Here is a 25,809-nt window from a genome sequence, read left to right as displayed (position 1 = left end):
CCTCATCCCCATCGTCGTCACCACCGAGGACCCCCTCACTCTCATCCCCGTCGGCATCCTCCTCATCGGAGGAGACATGCAGCTCCTCCATCTCCTCCTCAGCCAGCTCCTCACCCCATTGCAGCACCTGGTTGTAAAGGAAGCAGCAGACAACATCAATACATGACACCCTCTGAGCGGCTGAGGATGTAGGCGTTGTGCACAGTCCCTGGAAACTGTGCATATACCTGCAAGATGCGTTTCTGGTGATTGCATACCAGCTGCACGTTCAGTGAGTGGAAGCCCTTGCAGTTAATGAAGTTCACTGAGTGTAGCAATGGACCTGAGTGCCACATGAGTGCAGTCAATCGTACGCTGCACCTGTGGGAATCCAGACGTCAAGCAAATCCAATGGCCTTTGCATCCTGGCTATCCCAGTCCTGGGCGAAATGCACAAAGTTGTGTGCCATGCAGAAGGTGCATCTGTGGAGGATTGTGAAATCCCACAGAGGTCACCTGTGGAACCCTGAAAGGAGCCAATGGCATAGAAGTTGAGTGCCACGGTCACTTTCACAGTCACTGGCAGTGGATACCCTCCATGTCCCCTTGGTGCCAAGTCCTACAGTAAGTGGCAGATGTGAAACACCAGGTCCCTAGACATGCGCAGTCATCGGCGACACTGGTTCTCAGTCACCTGCAGGAATGGCAGGCGGTGTCTATAGACCCTGGCTGTCGCTAGGCGCAACCAGTCACGGCTCACTGTCACTCCTGGGCAGCGTGTACAGGAGCCCCTGCTGGCCCTTCTTCATGATGTTGCTGCTTCTGCCTTTATGCAGCCAGGAGCCTCAGTTGCTCTCTCCTCAGCCTTTTAAGGTCCCTGTAGGCCATCAGGCATATAGCTAGGTCACCAGCATCCATGATTCTAATGTGGTCGTCCTTCAAAATGAGAGAGAGAGACGTGGTTATCATGGGTGTGCTTAGCACCTTTCCTGGCCCTGTGTGACCGCCCCTTAATGCTTCCCAGAGAGTGCTGGTGACCCCTCGGATGGCCAGAGATGAGTGCGTTGCATGCCTGTCTGTGAACCTGCAACATGGGGGACACTGGTCCAAACCAGGATGCTGAGATTGCAAGGGGCTGTGAGAGCCTTCAGCAGTGACTGCTACATGGCCAGTTTTGGCGAGGAGATTGTACAACGTGTGCAGTCTAACTGCTCTGTGGTCCAATAAAGCGGTGGAGGGCTCAAAGTCTGTGCTGGGGAGGGGGTTGGTGGTAAGGTATGAAGTGTTTGGTGGCTCTTTGGAACCTCCGCATTGCTTGCATGGACGGGCAAGCCAGGAGCCCGACCCCAATCATATCACTGTGGCTGTGCCTGATTTGTCTCAGTTGCAGAGGTGTGGTCAATTTATACAGGTGTCCCTAATATGTGGCTACTCCCTTCGTTTACCCTGCAACCCCCCCAACTGCCTGTGCGCGGGCTGCAGCGCCAGGGCAGCATTTGACCACCTCCCACCCCCTCAGCAGTCACCTGAGGCTGGCCAGCACTTGTCCCCGGACAACCACCACCCTTCAGCAGTTGCCTCCAGGGCCAGATGTCAGTTGTCCCCATCCCCCCAGCACCCCTGAGGCCTGTAAACAACGGGTGAGCTGTGGCGAATGCTGCTGCTCACTCACCTCAGTTCCCCCAAAGTGAAGGCCGCCAAGTGCATGTCCCATGTGTGCTGTTGCGAAACACATCGGCGCGCTTTCCTGCCGATGTGGACGGACAATACGACGGGGTTCCAAGAGCCTGGCAGGATGGCCTTTTAATTATATGCTAATGTATTACAATTAGCTCCCCACCGACCGATGGTGGGAAACGCAGTCTGCTGTCAGTGGACTGAGCGGAAGATTGTGACTTGCCTTCATGCCGTTGTGAAGTGGGTCCCGCTATATTTTCCACGCCATGACCTCTCACGCCTGCTGCCAGGCATTATGCTCCTTGCTTTATGCTCCTCAATCTCCTTGGCCTCAAATTCTGCCTGATATTCGTTAATGCCAGTTTCAGGGAAACAAATAATTAAGTGCTAGATGTCAGGGATCAAGAAACACCTTTTCGGCTTTTAAAATTTACATCCTCTTTAAAACAATGTTTGCAAATTTCTGCTAGGGGATTGAAAAGCAGAATGAAACAATAATCCAGAAGATTAGCCAAAGTAAATCAAAATCCTTTGATTTTGTAACTGAACACTATTTTTGTACCAAGAAGATTAAACAGTATATGAACCAAAATGCCATTATGGTCTATTTATTTTCTCAGCTATTTAAAGCTCTTGGGCTGATTTGAAAGCTACTGGCATGAACTCCATGTCACTTTCAGCAGAACAATGGAAGAACCACCATTTGCACTAGGTTTTACTGAGGAAGCTGGTACACAAGTGACTTATATAATAAAAGCAAAATACTACAGATGCTGGAAATCTGAAATTAAAACAGAAAAAGCTAGAGAAAGAAACAGAGTTTATGTCTCAAGTGCAATATAATTCTTATGCTGGTATTACATCAGATCCTATCCACGTAACTTTATTCAAATATTTGCTCTGTGCATGAGTTAAATCTGTCAAATCCCAGCTTAGTTCATTAACGTAGTTCTGCCACATGCAAAAGACCGTAGAACATGAGTTTCCTGGATTTACACTATTTCTGAATGTTTGTAAATTCGTGCCCAAATTTTAGGCACAGCAAATCCCAAAGTAATGATTCCTTTGGCTTTATAGTCATGAATCCTCCAATGAAGTTACAACTTTAGTTGACCAGTAAGTAAAGGCTCCCTTTCCATTCCTCCCATCCATTCCTCTCACTCTATCTCCCTCCCCTCTATCTCCTTTTCTCTCCTCCCTTGTTTTCCATTCACCTCTTCCTGCCTTCATCTCTTCTTTCCCTGTCACAGCTGGGTTCATTTGCCATACTGGATGTCTACTTGTAAAATTGCAGATGATTCCCTGGACTTCTGCACCTCTCTACTGTCCATCACTTTGCTCCTCAATCTTTCTGGGTTTCTAACTCTCATCTGGTTTCTTACTGTTTTTTTTTACTATAACCTTTCCCCGAGGCACTAACCTTGCTTTATGCTCCTCAATCTCCTTGGCCTCAAATTATTCTCTCCATTCCCCTTATCTCCCCACTCCTAACCTCTAGCCCTGTTCTATCTTTCTCATTCATCCTGGTCTCTAATCGTTTTATCCATTCCTACATTCCAGCCTCTAACCCTGTACTTCCTTTGCTATTGTCCTTGGACTCTTATCCTCATCCCCTTTCTCCACTCTACTTTCATATTCTAATTTCTTCTAGCCTCTAACATCACAGTCCTTCCTAGGCCTTGGTCCAATTACCTGCTGCCACTTAGTCCAGATTACCTTGCTCTATGAGGTTTAAATTGTGATGCTGATAGTTTCTTTATTCATCAGAGCTGTTCCTAAATACCCACCCTCAAAGTCAGAAAACTAGGAGGTGGTGGTTGGCTTTCTTTTGCTACTTCTATATATAGTTTTAAATGTCTGCAACAAAGATGTATAACTCTTAAGTATGACTCGAAACATCTATATAATAGAATAAACGGTATGCATTTCCTGAATGCCACACAGAGTTTGGCATTTTACCATTTAACTCATGCAATTTCTGTGCTTCATACTTGCAAGCGATTGACTGAAACTTCAGAAAATAGAGACATGTCAGGAATAGGTAGTAAATGCAAGGTGCAGAAGAGGAGACAATGAAATCAATAAGAATTTTGTGACATTCATGTCTATGTTGATTTTTCACCAAACTGTAAGTTTACAGGTAAAAATGTCAAAATGAAACCCCAAAGAAACAGGGTGTAAGGGAGATTTACCAGAATGGTACCAGGGATGAGGGATTTCAGTTATGTGGAAAGACCAGAGAAGTTTAAATTGTTTTCCTTAGGGTAAGGAAGGTGAATGTGAAATTTAATAGAGGCATTCAAAATTATAAGGGACTTTGCTAGATTAAACAAAGAGGATTGGCAAGAGGGTCAGTAACTAGAGGGCACAGCTTTAAGGCAATTGGCAAAAGAACCAAAGGGAAGAAAAGCAGATTTTTTTTTTAATGCAACATGTTGCTATGATCTGAAATGCATGGCCTGAAAAGAAGGTGGAAGCAGATTCAATCGTAAATTTAAAAAGAGAATTGGATAAATACTTAATAAGATTAAAATTTGCAAGGCTATGTGGAAACAGTAGAGCAGTGGGAATAGATGGATAGCTCTTTCAAAAAGTTGGCACATGTTATGAGGGAACATAGGACTTGGGGGCAGATGTACGCCATTCAGCCCTTCAAGCTTGCTCCGCCATTCAATAAGATCATGGCTGATCTGGCTGTAGTCTCAACTCCACTTTCCTGTCTGGCCCCCATAACCCGATTTGTCTAACTCTGCCTTGAATAAATTCAATGGCCCAACCTCCACTGCTTTCTGGGGAAGAGTATTTCACAGACTAATGACCCTCAGAGAAAAAAATTCTCCTCATCTCAGTCTTAAAAGGGAGATCTCTTGTTCTTAAATTGTGTCCCTTGTTCTCGTCTCCCCCACAAGTGGAAACATCCTCCTGGTATCCACCCTATAAAATCCCCTCAGGATCTTGTATATTTCAATAAGATCACCCCTCATTCTTCTAAACTCCAATGGGTACAGGCCCAACCTGTTCAACCTTTCTTTGTAACATGAGTCATTCGTCCCAGGAATGAGTTGAGCAAACCTTCTCTGAACTGCTTCTAATTCATCATGTAAATAAAAAAATAGGAAACCAAACATAGATCCCTGGGGAACACCAGGAATTTTTTTTTCCAAATAAGATGACCTAAAATGTTATCAATATTCCAGTTGTGGTCTCACCAAGGCCTTACACAGCTGAAGTAAAATCCCCGTACTTTTATATTCCATTCCCCTTGTAATAAACGGCAACATTTCATTTGTCTTCCTAATTACTTGTTGCACCTGCCTACTAACTTTGAGATTTATGTACCAGGACACCCAGATCCCTCTGTACCACTGAGTTCTGCAATCTCTCTCCATTTAAATAGGATACTTCTTACTATTCTTCCTGTCAAAGTGGACAAGTTCACATTTTCCCACCTTATATTCCATCTGCCAAATTTTCTGCCCACTCGCTTGACCAATCTATATACCTTTATAGACTCCTTTAGGCAACTTACTTTCCTACCTATCTTGGGGTCATCGGCAAATTTAGCTACCATACATTCAGCCCCTTCATCCATGTCACTGATGTAGATTGTAAACAGTTGATGCCCCAGTACTGATCCCTGTGGCACCGGACTAGTTACAGCTTGCCAACCTGAAATAAACCCATTTATCTCTACTCTCTGTTTCCTGTTAGCTATAATCCTTCATCCATGCTTTCCTACCTGGGAGTAGGTAAGTCGGGAATTGAGAGCAGCATAAATAGAGACCGGGGATTGGAACGTGGCCTTTCCTACCTGGGACCGGAACAGAGACAGAATGGGGGGTGCTGAAGAAACTGAGCAGAGGAAAAAAACAACTGTGACATCACAGGAAACCAGTAAGTTGATTGGCCGGTAAGCGCTTTGTGTAAGGGACAGTGTGTTAAATGCCAGCTTAGGATACAGGAGTTAAGGTAGACCTATAAATAACAAGAAGTATAACTTTAAAATTAAAAAAAAATTAAAATAAATACCTAAAACACATACCTGTGTAATTAAGAAACATATAACTTTTAGTTGTAATTGTGGGTGGCACTAGCATTTAATAAACACAGCAAATTGTAGTATACATAGGAATTATTCCAAATTAATTAAGAAAATAATCAAAATATGTTAGTAAATTAAAATAAATTAGTAAATAAATACTGGAGTAAATGCTTTATATAAAGTTTAAAGTATGTCAGTGCAGCTTGGCCATGTGGAATGTACATCTTGTGGATGTGGGAAGTCATGCAGGCACAAAGTGCCCTCAATGACTACATCTGCAGGAAGCGTCACCAGCTGCAGAAGCTTGAACTCCGAGTTTTGGAGCTTGAGCAGCATCTGGAGTCACTGTGGTGCATCCGCAAGGCTGAGAATTACTTGGATAGCACATTTAGAGAGGTGGTTACGCCACAGCTAAGAAGTACAGAGGCAGAGAGGGAATGAGTGATCGCCAGAGTATCTAAGAGAAACAGGCAGGTAGTGCAGGAATCCCTTGAGGCAATCTTGCTCTCTAACCACTTTTCAATTTTGGATACTGGTGAGTGAGATAGTTCCTCAAAGGACTATAGCAAGAGCCAAGTCTGAGGCACCATGGGAGGCTTAGCTGCACAGGAGGGGAGGAGGAAAAAAGAAAGTGTTATTGTGGTAGGAGATTCCATAGTTAGAGGAGCAGATAGGCGTTTCTGTGGTCGTAGACGTGAATCCAAGATGGCATGTTGCCTCCCTGGTGCCAGGGTCAAGGATGTCACAGGACGGCTGCAGGACATTATTTTGGGGGAGGGTGAACAGCTAGAGGTCATGGTCCACATTGGGACCACTGACATAGGCAGGAAAAGGGGTGAGGTCCTGAAAGCAGATTTTAGGGAATTAGGAAGGGAATTAAAAGGCAGGACCAGTAATCTCAGGATTACTCCCAGTGTCACACGCTAGTGAATATAAAAATACGAAGATTGAGCAGTTCAACACATGGCTGGAGAAATGGAATAGAAGGTGGGGGGCTTTTGATTTCTGAGGCATTGGAATCGGTCCTGGGGCAGGTGGGATCTGTACAAGAAGGACGGGTTACACCTTAACAAAAGGCCTTGTGGGGAGGGTTTAAACTAGATTGGCAGGGGGATGGGAAGCTGACGGCAGAGGGAAAAAACTGGCAGTGAGAAGTAGCGAAGTATCAACTGATAACGAGGGTAAATCAGACAGTAGTTCAAGGTAGACAGAATACTTGGAGATTCGATAGAATTAGAGTAGGCAATAATAAGTCATTAGATGGGGCCAGATTAAGGGGGAAAGCAAAAAAGTCTGAATCAGGGCTAAACTGCATGTATGTGAAAGCACGGAGTGTGGTTAATAAGATTGGTGAACTGCAGGTACAGGTTGACAAATGGAATTATGATATTGTTGCTATAATAGAGACCTGGCTCATAGAAGGGCAGGACTGGGCGTTAAACATTCCTGGGTAAAAGGTGTTTTGGAGAGACAGGAAAGGAAGAAAAGGGGGAGGGGGGCAGTGGAACTATTGATTAAAGATGGCATTACATCACTAGAGAGAGAGGATGTTCCAGTCCACCAACTAGCAGAGGGATATGGAGTACAAATTTGCAAATAAATTACAGGTGCAAGAATTATAGAGTAATCATAATGGGGGACTTCAATTATCCAAATATAGACTGGGATAGGAATAGTACAAAGGGACAAGAGGGGCGAGAGTTCCTGGAATGCGTTCAAGATAATTTTCTGCAGCAGTATATTTCCAGTCCAACAAGAGGACGTGCACCTTTGCACCTGGTTCTGGGGAATGAGTTAGTCCAAGTTGATCTGTATACTACACCAATCAACATTATTGCACCTTTTTCATTCCTTACCTCTAGCCAGATAAACTCCGTCCTTGACCCCTCTCTCTCCAGTACTATAATGCCATCTTTAATCAATAGTTCCACTGCCCGCACCACCCCACTCCTCCACCACCCTTTTGTGCCTTTCCTGTCTCTCCAAAACAGCTTGCACCCAGGAATATTAACGCCCAGTTCTCTGATCAAATATCAGTGGGAGAGCCTCCAGGAGACAGTGACTATTGTAGTATAATTGTATATTGTATAGATTAATCATGGAAAAGGACAGGGAACAAACCAGAGCAGGGATAATTAATTGGGGGAAAGCCAACTTTGATGGGATGAGAATGCATCTGAGTCGAGTGAGTTGGAATCAAATGTTGGCAGAAAAGATGGTGGCTGAACAAAGAAAAGGTATTGCAGGCAATGTTAAGCTATATTCCCTTGAAGGGGAAAGGTAGGGCAAATAAATCCAGAATGCCCTGAATGATGAGGGAGATAGAGGGAAAGATAAAAAGGAAGAAGGGCAAGTACAACAGATGTTAGGTAGAAAATACAACGGAGAAACAGGCTGAATATAGAAGGACCGGAGGGGAAGTGAAGAAACTAATAAGAATAGCAAGAAGAGAGCATGAAAAGAGGCTGGCAGCAAACAAAAAAGGGAATCCCAAGGTCTTCAATAAGCATGTAAATAATATAAGGGTGGTAAAAAAAGATTAGGGCTAATTGGGGACAAAAAAGGGGACTTGGCGCAGAAATGGCGCAGGTATTGAAGAAGTACTTTGCATCTGTCTATACAAAGGAAGAGGATCCTACCCAGGCTGAGATGAGAGAGGAGGTAACTGGTACACTAGAAAAACTTACAATTGAGAGAAAGGAGGTGTTGGAAAGGCTATCTTTAATTAAAATAGATAAGGTACCAGGATTGGATGAGATGCATCCAAGGGAAGTTAGGGTGGAAATTACAGAGGCACTAGTGATAATCTTTCAGTCTTCCTTAGACACAGGGAAGGTGCCAGAGGTCTGGAGAAGTGCAAATGTTACACACTTGTTCAAAAAGGAATGTAAGGATAAAGCTGGCAACTACAGACCAGTTAGCTTGAACTCAATGGTAGGGAAACTTCTGGAAACTATAGTGTGGGATAAAATCAATGGTCACTTAGACAAGTGCAGGATAATTAAGGATGGATTCATTAAGGGAAAATCATGTTTAACCAACTTGCTCGCATTTTTTGAGGAGGTGACATAGGAGGTTGATAAGGGAAATGATGTTGATGTGGTGTACATGGATTTTCAAAAGGCATTTGATACAGTGCCACACAACAGACTTGTGAGCAAATTTCTAGATCAAGGAATAAATGGGAAAGTAGGCATCTGAACAAGAAATTGGTTGAGTGACAGGAAACAGAGCGAGGTGATAAATGGTTGTTTTTCAGATTGGAGGAAAGTTTGTGGTGGTGTTTCCCAGGGGTCAATGCTGGGACCCTTGCACTTCCTGATATATATTAATGACTTAGACTGAGGTGTGCAGGGCATGATTTCAAAATTTGTAGATGACACGAAGATTGGAAATGTTGTCAAATGTGATGGGGATAATCTTGAACTTCAATAGGACATAGACATGTTGATGGGCTAGGCAGACAAGTGGCAGATGAAATTAAATGCAGTGAAGTGTGAGGTGATTCATTTTGGCAGGAAAAATATGGTGAGACAGTATAAAATAAAGGGAGAGCCTCTAAAGGAGGTGCAGGAATAGAGGGACCTCAATGTATATGTACATAGGTCATTGAAGATGGCAGAGCATGTTGAGAGCAGTTAATAAAGCATATAGTATCTTAGGCTTTATTAAAAGGGGCATTGAGTACAAGAGTAGGAGGTCATGTTGAACTTGAATAAAACACTAGCTAGGCCTCATCTGGAGTACTGCATCCAGGATGTGAGGAAGGATGTGAAGGCATTGGAGAGGGTACAGAGGAGATCCGCAAAAGTGGGGAAGAAATTTTAGCTCGGCTGCATGTGCACCCGACCCACTTGAGTGTAAAATAACGCATGATGACTTTGGGTGAGCTACCCGAGGTCATTCCACACTCACGCGATATTTTGGCATGCGTGAAAATCGGAAGCGCACCTGTCAACAATTAAGAGGGCAATTAAGCCTATCAAAGTTCCAACTGTCCCTGATTTTTCATGATCCGTCCAACCTTACAGTTGGCGGACGGACGAATCGGCTAGGTGGATTTCGCAATTTTGATGAAACCTCATCCAAAGGCAGGATGAGGTTTCCATTGTTAAATAAAAAAATAAAAATGTATGTACAGAATTTTCATCATGTATATGTTCAGGTGACTGATTCTGATGTGTGGACATTTTTTTCTGGATTTTAAAATCTTTATTTATTACTTTTAACGTCTTCAGCTTCCTGAGGCAGATCTCTGGCCTTCAGGGAGTTTCCATTCTGCGCTTCCCCCATGCCCGTGCTTACGTCAGTGCCCGCCTACCCTCCTCCCGCCCCCAAGATGGCAGCACTGAGCATTTCAGCACGCGTTTCACGCTGGCTGGCCATTAATTGGCCAGCCAACATGAAATCGTGGTTGGGCGCCAATCGCAGGCATTTCAGGTACATGACCTTTAATTTTGTTTATCACTCCATAGATCTTTCCTGACCTGCTGAGTATTTCCATCATTTTCTGCTTTCATTTCGAATTTCCAGTCTGCATATTTTGTCTTTGAGCTCCATCTTTCTTCTTTCTTTGAGTCTGTACCCCGGTGATACCCCAGAAGATGCACTGGGAGACCCCTGGACGTCACCCAGCCAAAAATCGCACAGAAATTACCCAGGGAATTTAAACTTTCACTGGGCAGTTACTGTGCACCTGGAACCATCCAATGCTCCGATTTAAATTGGAGAATCCGGATGGTTCCGCCACTCTTAGCAGAATAGTTACCCAGGAAAAGTTAGAAGGATTAAACCACTTCTAACTGCTGGGTGACTGTGGTACTGACCGCACCCTGCCCAACCCCCCAACTACCCACCCTGTACACCTCTCCCAATCCCACACCAGCCCAACCTCCCAACAACCCCCAACCCATTCCCCGATCACCCCCACCAACCCTCCCTTACTCTGACTTCTCCACACCTCTGACTAACCCCATGCCTCCACCCCCCCACCCCCAATGCCCCACACCCGACTAGCCCCCACCTCCCTCACTCCTGACCACCCCCCTCACCCCTGACCACCCCCCTCACCCCTGACCACCCCCCTCATCACCCGCTATAGGTTGTTCCCTATAAAAGTAAACAACTAAGATATTGCAATATATGGAAGAATTCTTGGGGGAAGTAAGAAATAAACCCAAGGGCCTGGCTGTAGAATATACTATATCATTAACTTAATCACATTTGCTTTGTTTAATTGGTTCTATCTACCATAAAGTTTGTGTTTTGTTAAAAAACATCAAATCTTGTGGTGTAATTCAGTTGAGTAAAACAAGGTGTTCGGATTTTTCTTTACATGTTAACGATCCCTAACTGGATTGTAACAATATATACTATATTTTGTAATACTTGTCATTATAATACAGTGCACACTCTGGCACACTGAATAAGTTCACCAGGGCGCAGGCATCCATTAAGTCTTGCCTCCAGCATGCACCATCAGATTCCAAACACTGTACGTATTTTAAAAAATCAAAGAATGCCAGTCATCTATCACTTTTCAATTTTCTTAACCTTGAGGACCTAGTTTCTTTCCATGGTGGGAGCCAGAGGTTTACTCACAGCTGTAGTTAGTCTCTAACTAATATCAAGACATAACTATGTAGGCCACTTCCCCACACAGAGTATCTTATTACAAAGCCACATTAACAAAACCACAGAAAATGAGCTAGTATCCATCTACATATTATTAAAAACGTTATAACATAGGAACATGGGGACAGGAATAGCCATTCAACACCTCAAGTCTATTCCCGCATTCAGTTAGCTCATGGCTGATCTCTAATACAATTCCTCTTACCCACCTCCGTTCCATATTTCTTGATGCTCTTACCTAAGTAAGAGTTACCTCAGTTTGAAAAATTTCAATTGACCCAGAATTTGGATAGTGGATCAAATTTCTACTATTTATGTGAAAATTGTTTTCTGAATTTAGACCTAAACGACATAACCCTAATTTTAAGATTATGCCCTTTTTCTCTGTACTCCCCCAAAGGAATAGTTTCTCTATATCTAACAAGTTAACCCTTTAAATCCTGGTATCAGTCTCGTGAATCTATGTTATATCCCTTTCAAGGCCAATATATCTTTCCTGAGAATTAGTGCCCAAAAATGAATGTAAAACTCCAGATGGGTCTGATCAAGACTGTGCAACTGAAGCATGATTTCCTCAATGTTGCATTCCACTTCTCTTTAGATAAGGACCATAGTCTTTCATTACTTTTTGTACCTGCAAATAATTTTTACTGGTTTGTGTACAACTTGCTGTGCCTCCTGAATTATTGCCATCTGAAACCTTGAATATACAAGTCTCTATTCTGTCATTGATATACAGTGGAATCGCGATGAGTCAAACTTGGATGACATGAAATTCTGGTTATGTCAAAATCACCAACCATTCCCACTGGCAGGAAATCCCATAGAATGGTGCTCATGATAAGCTGAAATTCCCCACTGGTAACTCTGGACCAGTCTGAGCTTGCCATATGACCGTGCCGATCAATTAGAGTGGAGTTAGGTCACACAAGATCGCAAAATCATGGAATGTTGGGCATTTTTCAATACAAAGCTCCGGCCTTCACAAGGTCAAGACTTTTTCCACACATTTACTGCTTTACTGTGTTTTCATTTGGCATTTGAATCGGTTGTTTTTAACATAGACCGCATTAGTAGGCATATTAGATTATATAGAGATGCGTTCATGTGGGAATGGGGCCTCTTCGGTTGTTACAAAGCTTCACTTAATGCAAATTTGAGAGTGGATCCTCTGGGATTTGACTCATTGGGATTTTACTCTATATGGTGAAAATTTGAGGCCCCATAGATCCCTGCAGAATATCAATTATGACATCCAACCAATCAGAGAACAAACCCTTTATCCCTAATCTCTACCTCCTACCTCCCAATCAATTACCAACTCATGTTTCAAGGTTACCTCTAATTCTATGAACTCACATTTTTGCTAATCTCTAATGCAGAACCTTATAAAATTCCTGTGTTCACATAGACAATGCCCATAGGTACTCCCCTATCATCCCTATCATAATATCCTTCTAAAATTCAACCAGATTAGTGAAACAAATTTATTCTGATTCTCTTTGATCAGCTAATACTTTTCCTCACGCTCAGTCATTCTGTTTCTGATGATGGGTTCCAGTAAGATCCCCACAATTGACGTTAAACTGACATGTCTATACTTGCCTGCTTTTTCCCTCTCTGCTCTTAAACAATGAAGTGACTTCTGCAACTTTCCAATTCAAAAGTGCCTGCCATCTTTTATTTTCAAAGTTCTATGTCAACAGTGGCTATTAATTCTTTCACGCTAATTGTGTCTGTACAATTGCCCTATTCATCAATTTATCCATTGACATGACACTGAAGTTTCACAATCTGTCCACTGGGTGTCTCTGAAATTTCTAGTCTCAAATTCCTCTGATACCCATCTTACTACAGGTAAGTTTTAAAACATTTGTAGTACTTAATTCAAAAACAAAAATGCTTCAGTACAACATTAAGGACACCAAAACTATTGTCTTTGCTGTTCCCCCTTGGAAAAATCACTTCCTTGCCCTGGTTCCAGTGTCTGCCCAGCTACTCACAGGCTGAACAGGATTGTCTGACGCCTGGGGCGGAATTGTCCCAGAATTGCACTAAGTGCGGTAGCAGGCATCCAGTTGCAATGGCGGGTTTTTGCACCGTATCATCCCCTTCCCATCTCATTATTTATGCAGTCACGGGAAACACACTGTTTCACTGGCGGGCTTCTTCCGATTTGCCCATCCTGTGCAGCGTTGGCACTGACCACGTCTGCCATTGCTGCCTAAGCCAGAGTGGTGACACTGATGGGCCTCCTGTGCCCAGAGTGGGGGTAGAGGACATCACGGTGGGCCTCCATGGTGTCCAAAAGGTGTTCCAGGACGTGTCAGAAAAACAGTGGGCTGCAGTCACCACGTCATGCCATTACCTTGCTGCTTCCTCATGCCAGGCGCCATATTTGAATTGCAGCCACGTGCACAGGCTTCATTGCTTGCAGCCCAGCACTGAAAGGCAAGATGACTGCAGCCCACTGTTTTTCTAACACATCCTGGAACACCTTTTGGACACCATGGAGGCCCACCGTGATGTCCTCTACCCCCACTCTGGGCACAGGAGGCCCATCAGTGTCACCACTCTGGCTTAGGTGGCAATGGCAGACGTGGTCAGTGCCAACGCTGCACAGGAGAGGTTCACCATCCAGTGCAGAAAGAGGATGAATGATCTCATCTGTGCCACCAGGGTATGGCAACCATCTCATCACTCTAAACTCTCACACTCACAAGCCCATCACACATTCACTGGCATCCCACTCACTGCCAACTCAGGGGACATCACCACTCTCTCTCACACACACTTTCACATCACCACCTGGACTCATCTCCTCTGGAGACTGCCCATCAGCCCTCACCCTCTTGAGGCCACCTGCACAGCTCAACATGTGATTTCACACAAACCCTGGGATACCCCAATCCCCAGTACTGCCCTAGCCCTGCAACCTCTTCCTGTGCCTGAGGCCACTTCTCCCCTTTCCAAGCAAGCCCTAGCCCTGCAGCCATTGAAAAACCACCCTGCTTTATGGCTGCTCTGCCCATGAGACCCCTAAAAGTGATGTGGTGCTGCCTGCGAAGCCTGGCACTGATGACTGTGAGTGCTCCCAAAGGAAGGTAGGCAAACAAACCTCAAAGTCCTGAGCTTAGTGCAGCTCACCAGGTGCATGTCGCCTATATTCAATTGTGAAACAATCAGCCTGATGCCCGGATGATCCAGCATTGAGGGAGATGATGATTCCAGCAGGCAGGCACAATGATGAGAAGCAAATGCATTAAAATTACATTCCTGATGTTGGACAGTAGGAAATGCTGCACTACACTGACGGACAGTGGACGATCGCAAACGTATTTCTCGACGACGTAGAACCATTTTTTTGCCTTTCCGCCATATTATCTGCTCATGCCGCCAAGCATGCCCGCTGCCAACGGGAGTGAACAATTCCGCCCCCAGTATCCACTTCGACTCTTAGCTGAGGGGCAGACACCATTTTTGCATGACAAAGATGACTTTTCTCCATCTCTACAACATTCCTACCTCAAATCCTCTGTCACTAAAAATTCTTATGAATGCCTGTGTCGCTTTCAGACTATAACTCCTACCATACGTTAAGCCTTACTTGCTACTCATCACTGTTTCCACTGACCTGGTAGCCACTGCCCACCAATGCATCAAGTTTAAAATCCACATCTTTGCCTTTGAATCCTTTCTTAGTCTTGCACCATCCCAATTTTGCATTCTCCTCAAGCCCTGTACCCTCCCTCATTCCTCTGACCCCAGCATTTTGGACATCCCCTTCCTTTGTCCCAGCATTGGTCATGGAATCTTTGGTTAGCTCTGTCCTGCTGCCTGGAATTCCATTCTTTTCACCTCTCCTTTAGAAACCACTTCATAACCCATCTCTTCCATTGAGATTTCGGTTACCTCCATTTAACTTCTCCTTTCTTGACTCTGCACCTGTTTTCAATAAGCCTGCTGTAAATTACTTTTGAGGTTTTTTTAATGTTAAAGGTGTTATATAAATAGAAGTTACAGTTCTTATGGCCTTGGTAAATATGATGTGATAAATAAGGTGCTGCTATTCATGCTGAGACTGGGCTGACAGGTGTGACAAAACAGGTGAGGAAGAGATTATGAAAAAGGTTTTTGATTGCATTAAAAAAAAAATTAATGAGGGAGAGAAATTGGAGATAAGATAAATAAACTGTTTTTAGGCCAACCTACTCGGGTGAGAAATAAGTTAGTTTCATAACCAATATTAATCCTTGTGCTGTTAATGAAGCATTTAAAATGCAAATAAACCCCTGAAATTAAAAAAAAGAACAGATTAAAGGAGAGGTAAAACCTCTTAAGGTGCCAAGCACTATCTGTTAAAGCTGATTCTGCTTGCCTGTGACAGCTTAGTGGTTTGGTACGCACGTACAAGCATATATACAGCTTTTGATATGCCCATTTTTCAATGTCTGATGCCAGGAAGTCACTTGTCTAATCTGCTCATTAGTGGGCACTTCAGTGTTTACAGATGATTGAACAGAACAGATGGATGGGTCCTGGCATTTCCATTTTAAAAAAACAGCTTCTGATAATAATGAGTCACTTGTTAAACCTGTTCACAATTTGATTAACTTTTCTTAAAGTACTGGACATAGCAGGAAGTTGGACAGATTTACAATGAACAAAGCACGTAACACAATGTCAGTACATCCAGTGGCTATACTGGGATGCTGAATGCTTGAACATGTAGAGATCAGTAACAAAATATGTTTTATATTCTCTAGCCACTGTTCATATTTCGTTAAAAATATGAAAAAGCTGTTTGAGTTTGACTGTCATTTCTCTTTGTGCACAATTTTCTTTTCTACATTTTTTAACCATAAAATGTAGGTTAAAATATTTTTCCTTTTCTAAAAGTTGTAAATAGAGTATTGTTTAATAACAAGGAACAGCTCAGGATTTACAGGTAAACACATACTTGGTGTGGAGGTGGCTCATGTGAAACATAAGCACTGACATTGATCTGTTGGGCCAAACGGCCTGTTCCTGTGCTGTAAATTCTTTGTATTACTTCCTGTATACAAGGTGGCAGGACTATTTTCAGTCAAAAGCATCAACAGAAAAGCCTCAGAAATTTGACTCTGGTGTTTGTTAGGACAAAGCTGAGGAAATTATCCCTGAGTACTTACAGACAAGTTATCAGTTTTTCAAAGCCTAATGGACACTCCAGCAATTTAAACATTTAGGGATATTTGTTTTTCTTCTTGGCACAGTATAATTGGTTAAACAGCTACAACCGAACTCCTTCAGCTTCCGTTCAAGTACTTTTAATCAACCTACTGCAGTCACACTTTATAAACGTAATCCCTAGCTTTATCAAATAATGTAACAGTTGGGTTTTTATCCTTACTCCAGCTGTGCGGTAATATTGTCACCTCTCTACTCCAACCTTTCCATAAAAAGTATTGTTCAGTCAGTCATTATTCCAGTAAAATAATAAAATAATGTATTGGGATCTTTAGAGGAAAACGTAATCAATCTCTTACACAAAACAAAATCAAAAATACCTGGAAAAACTCAGCAGGTCTGACAGCATCTGCGGAGAGGAACACAGTTAACGTTTCCAGTCTGTATGACTCTTCAACACAGCTAAGGAAAAGTAGAAAAGAGGTGAAATATAAGCTGGTTTAGGGCGGGGGGGGGGGGGGGGGGGGGGGGGTGGTGGTGGTGGTGGTGGTGGTGGTGGTGGTGGTGGGACAGATAGAACTGGATAGAGGGCCAGTAATAGGTGGAGTTTGCCAAAAGATGTCATAGACAAAAGGATAAAGAGGTGTTGACGGTGGTGATATTAGCTAAGAAATGTGCTAATGGTGACATTAAGTGTAGAAAGCAGGATAAGCAAGGTACAGATAGCCCTAGTGGGGTGGGGTAGGAGGAAGGGATCGAAATAGGCTAAAAGGTAGAGATAAAACAATAGATTGAAATACATTTAAAATAATGGAAATAGGTGGGAAAAGAAAAATCTATATATATTGGAAAAAAAGGGGGGGATAGGAAAGGGGGTGGGAATGGAGGAGAAAGTTCATGATCTAAAGTTGGTGAACTCAATATTCAGTCCGGAAGGCTGTAAAGTGCCTAGTCAGAAGATGAGGTGCTGTTCCTCCAGTTTGCGTTGAGCTTCACTGGAACATTGCAGCAGGCCAAGGACGGACATGTGGGCATGAGAGCAGGGTGGTGTGTTGAAATGGCAAGTGACAGGGAGGTCTGGATCATGCTTGTGGACAGACCGAAGATGTTCCACAAAGCAGTCACCCAGTATGCGTTTGGTCTCTCCAATGTAGAGGAAACTGCATTGGGTGCAGTGAATGCAGTAGAACAAATTGAGGGAAGTGCAAGTGAAATGCAGCTTCAGTTGAAAGGAGTGGTTGGGCCCTTGGATGGTGAGGAGGGGGGAAGTAAAGGGGCAGGTGTTGCAACTTCTGCGGTTGCATGGGAAGGTGTCGTGGGAGGGGTTGAGGTGTATGGGGTGATGGAGGAGTGGACCAGGGTAGCCTGGAGGGAACGATCCCTGCAGAATGCCACTGGGTGGGGTGAAGGGAAGATGTGTTTGGTGATGGCATCATGCTGGAGTTGGTGGAAATGGCGGAGGATGATCCTTTGAATGCAGGGGCTGGTGGGGTGATAAGTGAGGACAAGGGGGACCCTATCATGGTTCTAGGAGGGAGAGGAAGGTATGAGGGGGATGCACGGGAGATGGGCCAGACATGGTTGAGGGCCCTGTCAACCACCGTGGGTGGAAAACCTTGGTTAAGGAAGAAGGAAGACATGTCAAAGGAACTGCTTTTGAAAGTGGCATCATCAGAACAGATGCGACGGAGACGAAGGAACTGAGAGAATGGGATGGAGTCCTTACAAGAAGCGGGGTGTAGTCAAGGTAGCTGTGGGAGTCGGTAGGCTTGTAATGAATATTGGTGGATAGTCTATCACCAGAAATTGAGACAGAGAGGTCAAGGAAGGGAAGGGACATGTCAGAGATGAACTATGTGAAAATGATGGAGGGATAGAAATTGGAAGCAAAATTAATAAATTTTTCCAGGTCCAGATGAGAGCATGAAGCAGCACCAAAGCAGTCATCGATCTACTGGAGAAAGAGTTGTGGGCGGAGGCCGGAGTAGGACTAGAACAAGGAATGTTCCACATACCCCATAAAGAGACAGGCATAACTGGGGCCCGTGTGGGTACCCATAGCCACACCTTTTATAAAATCAATTTCTTATTGTAGCAGAAGTTTCAGTGTCTTTGATGTCTTGTAAACAAGAGAACAGTTATTTGTTGAGATGAAACTCAACATTTAAATCTTTCTTCAACACAATAGCATGCTTAGGAGCTCTAAGAAGAGTTTTGTGGATGGATATGTTTTGGAAAGATATAAAAGGTGATGGCTCGAAGTGTCTAATTCTAAGCTGATTGTGGCTCTGACATGTGCTGAAGAAAATTGTGAACTGATTGAGAACTATAAAGAGCCAAATTATCCCACATTAACCTAAGCTAAATACTTATAATACTTAATAGGGTTACAAATTGGCACTTGCGAACCATGAGATTTACTGTAACCATTTCTGCACCATTTATAAAATTTAAAAAAAAGAACATAAAGCATTACATGATTGTCTTTCAAAATTAAGAGCATAATACTTTACAGGACGTGTCCATGCAGCTTGTCCCAAAGTTTGAAAAGTAGCACACATTAACCATACATGGCAAACTCAGAAGTTCACAACATTGACAACCCGATAACAAACTAACATAAAATTACACCTGTTATGAGATATGATGATTGCAGGTTAGGTACTTAATGTGGGATGAGAGCGTGCTTTGACTTGATTTCTTCAAAAAAGAGTTAATTTTGAGGTGATCTGATTGTTTTCAAGTTTATAAACAGCATTGGCCAAACTAACGCAGTTCAACGTAATGATTTGGTTCAAATATTGGAACAGGAAGTAACTAGGTGGAAGGTTTTCACCCAAAAATACTAGACCTTTGGAACTAGTTACTGGGGAAGGTCATTGAACGAGTATCAACAAATTCTAGATGTGTTCTGGAAGGAAAATAGGTTGAGTGATATAGTGAGAAAGTGAAGTCTAGCTCCAAAAAAGGAATTAGTTTATTGGAAAAAAATGCCACAGACTTCAATATTTTGCAGTTATGCACTGCATGTCCAAAATATAATGTAACACTGCTGCACTTACCTCCAAGACTTGGTCCCCAGCCCAGAGCCTGCTGTCTTTAGCAGCTGCACCCTCTTCATATACTTCATGAATAACTATTGCATCCTGAAATAAATCCATAATTATCATTTAGCATTACCAGAATTTGTACACATCTGGAAGCTGCTTCCCTAATCAGTTTAGATAAATCCCAGTGGTATTAATTAAATGCTCAATTTGTTCCCCGAAGAAAAAAAGTAAGAAATAGCAGGCAATGGAAGTGGAAAAATCTTCTGCAGATGGATATCAAAGCTAGAGACTCAAAAGTCCAGAACCCGACATGCTCTCCCTGAAATGCTAACACAACAAATGGTTTTCTTTAAAACTGTTTTGTATCTGAAACAGTGTATGAACATTTTATTACATTAAATGTGCTATATAAATGCAAGTTTTCAGGGTGTGACACCTGGAGTGTGATGGCCATATGCTCAAAAGTGTGGGTTAGCTTTTCATTTTTACTGTCTGGGCAGGAATCTAGTCGAGTAGATCGCCAGCCCTATATAAAACCCACAGATTTTCAATCCATTAATTACAAAGAAATCCTTACTTATATTTATAAAAGGTAAATGTATAAAAATGCACACATTACATGTAGTGGGATGATCAGGCCACCTGCTCACTGCCATCAGCTGACACTCAAACAGTTTTGATGGTACAGGCTTGATTAAAATTACATTAGTGTGCTGCCCCTGAATTTCCAATAGTGATGGGCAAGCAGTCACATTGGAGGTTGGAATTTTTGGCAGGCCCGATGATTATTTAAAGCATGCTTGCAGCTCACAGCTCTGGAACTTTTTGCTGCACTTGGAAGATTTGGGCTGCAACATGTCTAGTCAAGAACAACTGGATTTTACTGGGCAGGATTTTCCTTAGTGCTCCTGAACCATGCTGTCCAGCTCAAATAGGGGTCAGAAGAAGCCCTCACTGTCTGGGAATTAATAGCCAGAGTGTGGGCTCTCAAAGCTGAGATGGGAAAGGTGGGGTATTGGGGTGGCCATGGCAATGTGGGGGGGGGGGGGGGGGCGCAACCAGCCTGAAAGTAGCAGCAGGATGCCATTCAATGTAAGCGAGTGAGAAGGCACCCCAAAATGGAGTGCTCTCTTTCCAACTTTTTCAAATTTAAAATAAAAAAGGCCTTTGCAGCCAGGCTATCATTGTGGTGTGTGCAAGGTGGGAGGGAGGAAAGGGGGATGGCGGGGAGATGGGACGGGCTAGATTGGTAAAGGGGTTAGAGGGGGAGAGGGAAGGAGGATGAGTTGGGGAGGTAATCCTCTCCACAGAGTGGCCTGTGGCTGCTCCCGCGACCAGGCAGGCAGGGAGTGCCTTTAGCCTGCCTGGAACTGCTGGCCATCCCCATCTCCCCCTGGTCTGATGTCAAGGTACCATCTCGAGGTGGCTACATTGTCTCTGGAAGTTAGAAATTCCCAGTCAGCCTCCAACAACGAGCCTTAAGTGGCCACTAAGCAGCTCAATTGGCTGCCCTCATGCCTCCCCAACCCACCTCCAAGGAAATAGGGAGATGCTGGGGTCAGAAGGAACAGTGGAACTGACATGCAGGCCAGCAGTACAAAATTCCGCACCTGCTGGTCTCCGTTCCCCTGCCCCCAATAGTGGCTAAAATTCCAGACCACTGAGTCAGCAATGGAAGATCTTGCTAAGAAGGTGAGGGAACGCCGACAGATCTTCATCCCCGTGGATTGCAGGAAGGTGCCCAAGCAGACTGCAGCATGACTGGAAAGAAGTGGCTGATTAAGCTAAGATCAAGACCATCATCCACAGGACATGGAGTCAGCGCTGCTAGCACTTCAGTGACATTACCAGGCAAGTATAAGGATGATGTCTTACTATCTCTATTTCTCTGCACTATACCTGGTCATAGCACTTCTCAACTTCAGTGTAAACATTTTCCTCCCCCACTCCACATGCTTCTCATCCAATGACAATCATTAGTGTCACATTCTCGCCTATAGCTAGGAGGAAGTCCTCTCCCTGGACCATGACCCCACCACTGAACATCAAGCTATTGTTTCCAGGACTGTCACCCATCCAGTTACTTACCTTGTACTGTAGTATGGGTGCTTCTCGGAAGCGGAAATTCTCTGACTGGCCCACCAGCTTCTTTTCTTATATTACAATATCTTTAATGAAGTTTTTACTTCAAGGCCTGGCAGTACTGCTTTGGGCTCTTAAGGATTAACAGTACAGTGAAACCTGTAAATTGCAGCCAACTAAGGAACTGGCATCAGCTGTCTTTTTTTTTGCAGGTGATATTTTCAAATAGTCATTGTAAACTGACGATGCAATAGCTGCTGGAAGTATTCACACTCTCATATCAGTAGAAACATCAGCTGTTGGATGAATTAAAACTCAGATACCAGCAGTATCAATGGCTGTTGGAAGAATTCAAACTCTGATACCAGCAGAAACAATGGCTGCTGGAAGAATTCAAACTCCGATACCAGCAGGAACAATGGCTGCTGGAAGAATTCAAACTCCGATACCAGCAGGAACAATGGCTGCTGGAAGAATTCAAACTCCGATACCAGCAGGAGCAATGGCTGCTGGAAGAATTCAAACTCCGATACCAGCAGGAACAATGGCTGCTGGAAGAATTCAAACTCCAATACCAGCAGGAACAATGGCTGCTGGAAAAATTCAAACTCTGATGCCAACAGGTTGCAAGGAGATTCAAACACTGAAACTGGCCTACAATGAAAGAATGTAAACCAGTAATTTTCTGCTGAATTCTCTGAACTTGATATCTCCCCAACTGGAGGAGCTGGGGAGTTACAATCAGTTGTCAATATACAAAAATTTTCCTTCCCAACTGGAGTTTAACTATTTTCAGGATGCGTCCACTTTCCTCACAGGAGAGATCGGGACAGTGGCCTTAGCAGGAGAGGCTATTAAGCACAGTTACATCTGAGCAGGTGAAGATCACAGCCCTAGATTGCCTATGTACAATTTCACTGGAGCTTAGTAGGCTCAAGAAATCAAGAAATAATTTAATAAATTTTTGCTTCACTTTGGCTAACTCCTAATTGTGTGTAGAAATTTCTTCTTGCGATCTTAGTATCTACTGTAGTGAGGAAGTTGCCACCTTTCCTTATGGACCATCAAATTGGGTTTGTAAAAGAGATGTGTGTCATTTAACCCGAGTTGGTAAACTACCTCCCACTGCTATTTAATTGCATGATTTGTTCCTTCCTTCCTTCCTTTCTCTTTTGGCTTTTCCCATGTTAAGTGAGATCACTACAATGCTGGTTGATCACTCCTTCTTATGAACCATCATTTTTTTTTGATTTGGCAGGTGGTTTTACAGCCAAACACCGTTCCTGATGCTTATCCTCCTGGCTTATCTAGGCTGGGGACCAGCACCAATATACACTGGCTTGATATTGCATTATTTACGCCTCAGCGAAAAAGAAAATATTTTGCATTTTTTAACTAGGTTTTTAGGTTATATCAATCAATATATTCAATTCACCTTCATGAATTACATACTCCCCACTTTTACCCTTCCTTTTCCCCACAATCAAAGTTACTCACCAACAATGTGTCTCTTCCACCCACAATACTGAGACCAAGCCCAGAACGTCCTTTTGATATTTCTAGGATAGTTTCTTGTCCTGGGACTATTGGACATGTCGCTGGATCTGGCACTACTGCAGGCATTGATATATTACCTTTACAAACAGGACAATTGCATACAGTTAATCCAGTAGGCAGTTCAGGAACATACAGTCAGACGCAGAACTATACAGGCAAAACTTATACTCCAGAAACTGACAGCCGAGAGTTTGTCATATACATATAATCAGCAACTAGGATTCCATGTATCTACTCTAATGATAAATCTCTAGAGAAAAAGTGCATTGTTTAATAGTAAGACAATCATAACTGGAACAATTTTACAATTACCGATGATTTATTCACATGTCTCATTTTTAAAGTTTTATAAACATTACAAGATAATAACAGACAAGGAAGCCCATCGTAATACATCCACCAGAGAGATCTTCACATCCATTATGACGTCCAATTGCCTCTTCAACAATTCCAGGCTTGATGCCTCCAAGACTGTCTGGAAATTTATTTCATACGCTAATCATCTTTGTGCAAATAAGAATTGCCTGACATCGGTCCTAAAATTACCTTTCACTACTTTAATCTGTGTCACCTATTCTACTCCCCCAGTTTAAAGTACTAATAGGGGTGAACATTTTCTATACTCTTAACCGGCTTAAATATCCCTATAACGTCACTTCTCAATTATCTACTTTCCAAGTTGACAAACCCAAGTCAATATTTCCAGGATAGTTTCTTGTCCTAGGACTACTGGACATGTTGCTACTGCAGGCATTGATATGTTACCTTTACAAATAGGACAATTGCATACTGTTTATAAGTCAGCCACTGGTTATCAATTCTGGGGCTATTCGCACAATACCTTCAGCAATTGAATGTGTTCTTGCAATTTGGTGCTTTGATGCTGGTTACAGCATTCAAGGTCTGCTTCAACAATTTGATCATTAAGTCTCTGACTTAGATGCTCCTGTTTTGTCTATGCATTTCAACATCCCATTAACTTTACTGATAATTGTTTAGCATTGATTGAATATATTTAGCATGAAATTTACTAAGATTTTTAAAATTTATTTAAACGCTATTTCCTATGTGTAGCACCTTGTTTAGACATTATTACCAGCACTTTCTGTCAGAGGACAGAGGTAACATACTTCCATGTTGCTGCCATGTACAGACCAGAAAATAACCCAATATTGACTATATTTTCTCTTTGTCCTTTGAGTGCCTTGTTCTGGTCTGGTGACTCAGCTTCCACTCGGAACTCATACTAAATGGACTTGTGGATTCAGATCCATGTTTCATTATTCCATGGTACACAATATTGCTAAATTCACTGTGCCACCACATCATTAATAAATCACTAACACTGCATAGTACTTTGTTAACTTTAAATTAGTAGGAAAAATATGGACCCTGGGAATGATGGGTTTATGAGTGTAGCCCCAAAGAAACTAGTAGAAAATATTATGTGAGATACTAGAAAAACATAATGAAGAGCCCAATGGAAATTGTCTAAGTGAATTTGATAAAATTCTGAAAAGTTGGCTATTGGAAAAGTTTAAAGGTTAGATTTTCCCCTTTATGAGAGCAGTGAAATGCTTAGCTCCCAAGCACAGCAAAACAGAAAAACGGTGGAGAACCATTATGTCAGGTCTCCACCCACCCAGACTTTGCTGCACCAGAGTTTCTTTGAGATTCTCGAATGGGTAGAGGTGGGCTTGAACCTGGAGCAGACATGCCAGAATGCCGCAAACCAGAGAATTGTTGAGTGTCGCAAGCTTACTCTGAAGAGTTTTAAGGAAACTTACATTTCTTCTTTTCAATCCCTGCCTATCCAAAGATGGCAATAAGGACTTCTAACTCCTGGAAGCCGGGAGAACATTCGAAGGTGTTCCAGATTCTGCCATAACGCCTCCGTAATGTGATCAAATTAACACTGGGAGTGGGTCCAGGCCTCTTTCCACACTTCAATGATGCCTATCTATGCCTGTTAGACAATTCTCAGGGTCCACAGTATGTTCAGAGCATGCTGAACTTTCTGTTTTAGTGCTCCTACAAATCATGCATATATGAAGCACAATAATAAATGTTTATCTAAATTATTTTCATGGAGGGAAAAATGATCAACTAATTCTGAAGCACCCAGCACTTGCAAAAAGACTTTCTAATACTTACATCAGATTTATGAATGGGTTGAATATCACAATTTCATGAAAGAACTGTGGATGGATAGCCACAAATTAACCTTTCATTTAGGGTTGCAATGGTAACTCTAAACTTAATTTATTGCAGTATGAAAAGGAAAGGTTGGAAATACTTACTGCGATCTGAGAACTCAGAATCTGTGTTAAGATATGAAGGTGGAGATGCTAGAGATGGTTGCAGGGACCTGTCCTGACAATTGATAGTTAACTTCACTGTTCCTTTTGCTTTTTTGAGAAGGTTTATGGCCTAGAACCAGAACAAAAAGTGCCGAATAAAAAATGTCATATCAGGTTTCAATGAGCTTAAAATACAAAAGAATGGGAAATCAGACCAGTCATCTCTGGTAAATTGAAATGCCAATCTCTGACACTACCTTGTACCTCCCTGTGGATCGTGGCCCCACACCAAACATCAAGCCATGGTTTCCAAGAATAT

At 42.9% G+C, this 25,809-nt stretch overlaps 1 protein-coding gene across 6 annotated transcripts in view; it reads right to left on the bottom strand.

The window, feature by feature from the left end:
* The window catches only part of patj (PATJ crumbs cell polarity complex component), a 398,928-nt gene that overhangs the window by 64,328 nt on the left and 308,791 nt on the right, over positions 1–25,809 (bottom strand). For all 6 annotated transcript variants that reach the window (XM_041208336.1, XM_041208338.1, XM_041208340.1 and 3 more), the window contains 3 exons: positions 25,491–25,620; positions 23,131–23,267; positions 19,564–19,647 (listed from right to left, as the gene is read on the bottom strand). In XM_041208336.1, coding sequence (XP_041064270.1) covers positions 19,564–19,647; positions 23,131–23,267; positions 25,491–25,620 — 351 coding nt within the window. The remainder of the gene's footprint in view (positions 1–19,563; positions 19,648–23,130; positions 23,268–25,490; positions 25,621–25,809) is intronic.

Source organism: Carcharodon carcharias, chromosome 16, assembly GCF_017639515.1.
Source record: "Carcharodon carcharias isolate sCarCar2 chromosome 16, sCarCar2.pri, whole genome shotgun sequence".
In the NCBI taxonomy this organism is placed as follows: Eukaryota; Metazoa; Chordata; class Chondrichthyes; order Lamniformes; family Lamnidae; genus Carcharodon; species Carcharodon carcharias.
This window is presented reverse-complemented; position numbering and strand designations above follow the sequence as displayed.